The sequence below is a fragment of the Coffea arabica genome, chromosome 4c (genome assembly GCF_036785885.1).
Source record: "Coffea arabica cultivar ET-39 chromosome 4c, Coffea Arabica ET-39 HiFi, whole genome shotgun sequence".
NCBI lineage: Eukaryota > Viridiplantae > Streptophyta > Magnoliopsida > Gentianales > Rubiaceae > Coffea > Coffea arabica.
The window spans coordinates 15,315,073-15,320,035 of record NC_092316.1 but is presented as its reverse complement, the minus strand read 5'-3'; the positions used below and the strand labels follow the sequence as shown (position 1 = coordinate 15,320,035).

Sequence of the window (4,963 nt, the reverse complement as noted above, 5' to 3'; positions counted from 1 at the left end):
GAACATGTCTAACTTCAGAACGACGTTGCCACCCTTAGCTTTTTTCCCAATACCCGACACCACCTCTTGAGCTAGTAGGTAATTCTCTGAAATATTGCGGCCCTTAACAAACCCTGACTGCTGGGGGGAAATAATCCTTGGCAAGACACCAGCCACTCTGTCAACCAAGATTCTGGATAACAACTTGTTAAAGAAGTTACACAGGCTAATCGGTCTAAATTGAGAGAGATCCTGAGGATTGGAGACTTTAGGAAGCAGCACGATCGAGGTAGAGGTGATGAAGCGAGGTAGTTCTGCCTCACAGAAAAAGCTGAGTACCGCATTATAAACATCCTGAGCAATAACCTCCCATGCAAAGGTGTACAATTTACCTGTGAATCCATCAGGACCCGCTGCACTGTCCCCATCCATTGCCCTTACCACTTGATACCTCCTTAATAGTAGGAACTACCTCAAACATGCGATTGTCCTCCGTTGTAATCAAGGGTGGAATGAGGTGCAACATATCAGAAGCAGCCTCCAACGGTCCATCAAACAGATTAGAAAAGTACGTGATTACCTCACTTGCTATTTCAGCATCCGTCTCCACCCAATCACTGTTGGACTTCTTTATTCGATGTATCATCCCTTGAACCCGTCTCTGCCTTACCACCGCATGAAAATACCTTAAATTACGATCTCCACTTCAAAGCCATTTAACTCGTGCCTTTTGACTCCAGTACTGCTCTTCAATAGACAAAGCATAACGTAGCTCCGCTTGAGCCTTCCTGAGTTCAACTTGACCCGCTTCCGAATCATCATGATCCACAGCCTCCTCAGCCCTTTGTACCGCATGCTCCGTCTCACGAACAGCATCGAACACATTTCCAAAACATTGCTTGTTCTAGACCTGAATAGCCCTCCTCGTCGCCAATAATTTAGAGCACAAAACACGCAATGGAGAACCACTTGCTTCTTGACCTCAGGCATGTCTAATCACCTCCAAAAGGTCTGGTTTAGTTGTCCAGACATTCAAGAATTGGAAAGGCCTTGGCTTATTGTCAATCCGAGATGCAAACGAAATCTTCAACGGCGCATGGTCCGAGGGATGTCTCGCCAAGTAAACAACAAAGATGGCTGTAGAAAAATCCAAACATTTCCCATTGACTAACAGCCTGTCCAGTCTCTTTGAAACTCTAGCTCTACCTCTCCGATTATTACACCACGTGAAGCTAGGCCCTGAAAAGCCCACATCAAAAACCCTAGCCTCCTCCAAGAAGGACATAAACTCCACCCCCTCAGCTACAGCAAACGGTTGGCCTCCCCATTTTTCATGAGCCATTATGACATTAAAATCCCCCCCAAATGCACTATTGTAGAGAGCTAGGCTTATCCGCTACTAGGTTGCTCCAAAGTTCCCTTCGCTCCTCCACGGAGCACTTTGCATGAACAAAAGACATTATAATTGACCCCGGCATCAATGGAGATTGCACAAAAAGAGATAAATGTTGACCCGAATTACCAACCATGGAACACACGAAAGGACTATTGTAGAACACCCAAATATCTCCCGAGCAGTTCACAAGCACAAAGTCAAAATGTAAACGTAATCGAATGGATTCAATTCTAGACACATCTAGTTTGGGTTCACATATTGCAACGAACTTAGCCTGATGAGACTTTACTAATTTAATCAATCGTCTCAGATTAGGGGCTTTAGCCACCCCTCTAATATTCCAAAAGATGCCACTAATCATGAGGTAATACCTGAAAGGAGTTATGGGAAGATGTCGCAGACCGAAGCTGTCTATCAGAGGGAATATGAGCGCGCAAACCCTTTCCTCTCGCTTGCTTGGAACCTCTCTCAACTGCCTCAGATTGGTCAATGTTCAAAGCCACCACCGCTGACTCCCCTACCCTCTCTTGTCGAACAACCAGCCGTGGGGATAGATTCCCTGCCACAGTCGATAACTCAATGTCGACGTCCCCTTGTTCATCGTGAGGCACCTCCTCCCTCCCACTCAAATCGACAACCAAACTCCCCAGCTCGCTGTTGTGCAGCAGAATCAGCTGCCCCGTGGCAGCCTGCTGTGTATCGCGCACCCCTTGCTCCCCTTCCAGCTTCCCCTCCCTTCCATCACATGCAACCTGGCCCTCCTGCCCAGCAGTAACCGTAGCCCCTGTAGCATCCTACCCACTCTCCCGTAGTTGCACACAAAAGGCGTTGGATCGCACGCCCTCCATCCCAGCCTCCACTTGCCCCGTCAAGGCTCCATCTGTCGCAAAAGGAGCTATGGGTCGATCCCAATCTGGTGCGCCATCGACCTGCCCAGTGCTCTGCAGCAGTGTCAATGTCGCATCAGCAAAAAGAACGGGAATTTGATAAGTTTTTGCATATTTTCAAGCAACTACATATTAATATTCCTCCTCTTGATGCTATTGTGCAAATTCCATCCTATGCTTGATTTTTGAAGGGTATGATGTCTCACAAAAGAAAGTTTGTGGATAATAAGGTAATTGTATTAATAAAGAAATGCAGTGTAGTCATTCAAAACAAACTCTCTCCTAATTCGTGTGGGAGGTTTCTTGTAGCTTTTGCGGATTCTTTTGGCTGTGTGGACTCTTTGCAGGCGGAGGCTCGCGCTCTACTCTTGGGGCTTCAATTGGGGCGACAAGTAGGGGTCTCCCGTTTAATCGTTGAGTCTGACTGTCTGGTTTTGATTAATTGTTTAAGGAGGGAATGGGGAGTCCCCGCTGGGATTCGGCCTATTGTTCGTGCTATTTGGCTGGGTGAGCCAAGTTCTCACCAGTTCTGTCATTGCTACCGGGAGGGGAATACAGTGGCGGATTCGCTAGCAGCATATGGGGCCATGTCAGGCACTCGAGTTATTTTCACTAAGGGCTCACAGTTGCCGACTCGTACTAGGGGGCTTTTGGCTTTGGATTTGCAGAGTTTTTGTAACTTCTGTTTTTCTTTTAGGGGTTAAGGCTTTTGCTTTAACCTGGGCTATGTTCTCAGTCTTAGATTAATAAAATTACCTTTAATAAAAAAAAAGTTGAAGATTAAAAAAAAAAAAAAAGATCTTGGTAGTTTTTCTATACCTTGCACTATTAGTAATATTGAGTTTTCAAATGTTTTATGTGATTTAGATGTAAGTGTATCTTTGATCCCTTCGTCTAGTACTAGAAAATTAAGGTTAACTGAATTAAAGACTACTAAGATTACATTACAATTGGTGGATAGGACAATTAAGTATCATATAGGTGTACTACAAAATGTGCTCAAAAAAATTGAAAAATTTTGTTATACCAATAGATTTTGTTGTCTTAGATATGGAAGAGGATGTGAACATGCTTATAATATTAGGTAGACCATTTCTTGCCATTGCTGGTACTTTAATTGATGTACAAGAACGTAAGATTTTATTTGGAGTGAATGGTGAAATTATGGTTTTTAATTTGTCCAATGGAAAGTGCATTCACCCTACTAACTCTATCTAGGAGGATTCATAGGTTACTATAGCTACTCATGAGACAGAGCAAAAGGAAAAAAAAATACTTTTTATTATCATGAGAAGCATGACCAAAGCATGAAAGGATTGAAGGATGACAATTTCAGTACGGAAGTTGAGCACTTTCCTCAATTTGATAATGTGAAAATTGATACCTTGAGTGAACTTTAGAAGGGTAAGTATTCCCATCCATACAATGTTGATGAACATTATTTTGATCAAACTAACAATCATTCTAGGCATTTGATGTTGTTGGATAAAAGAGAGCAATGTCCTACTCATTACACAAAAGGATGGTTTTGGGAACTCTAACCCTTGGTGAAAATTTAGTCCTCTCTTTTTTAATTGAAAAGTTCGAAGAATGAAGCCAAGTTTAACGACTTTAAACTTAACGTTGGTTGGGAGGCAACCCAACGATTTATTGTCTTTATTATGTTTTCCTTGTTTCTTATGTTCATATAGTCTAATATATGTTTTTTTATGTATTTTGTAGGACACAATGTTAAGATGAGTTGCGAACATAGCCAACATTGTACTTGCACTCTTGGATGAAGTATTGAAATGGTTATCATATTTATACTATGCATTGTAGGCATTGCATACATTTTGAACATTTGATGTTAATTCTAGTCTATAATGCATGTATATGTGTGTTTTGAATGTAAATATGGTGAATGAGGTGAGTTTGCAATTTTGGAGGCTAAACTTAAGGTGTTGGTGTTTGAAGAAGTTGGTTTCAAGTAATTTTATTAAGTGACAGGAATTGAATTGGACACTTTGTCCATAATTCTTGGAAGAAACCCTCAAGGGTTTATCATGAATAGTGCCATGGTTTCTTGTCGATGTTGCATTTTGAGGAAGAAAAATGTTGTTTCATGTTCATTTTCTTCTCTTTCTTCAAATCCAACCATAAACTCACTCACCCACTTCATCAAATCTTCATTTTTCACCGATTAAATCCCTCAAAACCACTATCAAATCACTTCTAAACATCTTGTAAGCAATACCCAAGCCTTAAACATCATCAAAAACAACTTTTGAAGATTTGAGTTAAAACTCTTAGGGTTTTTAGAACTTCAATCCTTTAAATAAAGAGTCTTATTGGGCTAAACTTTTGGGAATTTTTGCATTATTTGATTTGCATTTCATCACTCTATAAGTCCCAAGTGAATTTCTTAACTTTATTTAGTTCATTTAAGCTTCACCATGGTTGAATTTTCTTGAATTTATGGACAAATTTCTTGGTTAATTTTTGATGAATTTTTTTTTTTGTGGTTTAGATACTTAGTTGAGCTCATTTAACTTTCATAACCATGTTAAGTTGAAATTGATGTAATGTGAGGAATTAAGAAAAATGCCATTTCTTGAATTTTTGATTAATAGGCAATTTTCATGAGATATTTTTTTAGTTGCATTATGCTTATTGTTGGCCTTGTATAGCATTTTTTATGATATATAAGTGCTATTTTTCA

At 40.5% G+C, this 4,963-nt stretch overlaps 1 protein-coding gene across 1 annotated transcript; it reads right to left on the bottom strand.

Annotated features, from left to right (window-relative positions):
• Window positions 1–685: 685 nt before the first annotated feature.
• LOC140004706 (uncharacterized) lies at window positions 686–1,321 on the bottom strand. The gene is made up of 2 exons (XM_072044846.1): window positions 980–1,321; window positions 686–883 (listed from the first exon to the last, which is right to left on the bottom strand). Exons 1-2 carry the CDS (start codon window positions 1,319–1,321, stop codon window positions 686–688), a joined length of 540 nt encoding a protein of 179 aa, XP_071900947.1.
• Window positions 1,322–4,963: the final 3,642 nt, after the last annotated feature.

Coding starts and splice junctions, on each gene's coding strand:
- LOC140004706 (XM_072044846.1), bottom strand. CDS start 1,321: ATGGCTCATGAAAAATGGGGAGGCCAACCGTTTGCTGTAGCTGAGGGG. Junction 884..979: donor CTAAACCAGACCTTTTGGAG/GTGATTAGACAT, acceptor ATTCAGGTCTAG/AACAAGCAATGTTTTGGAAA.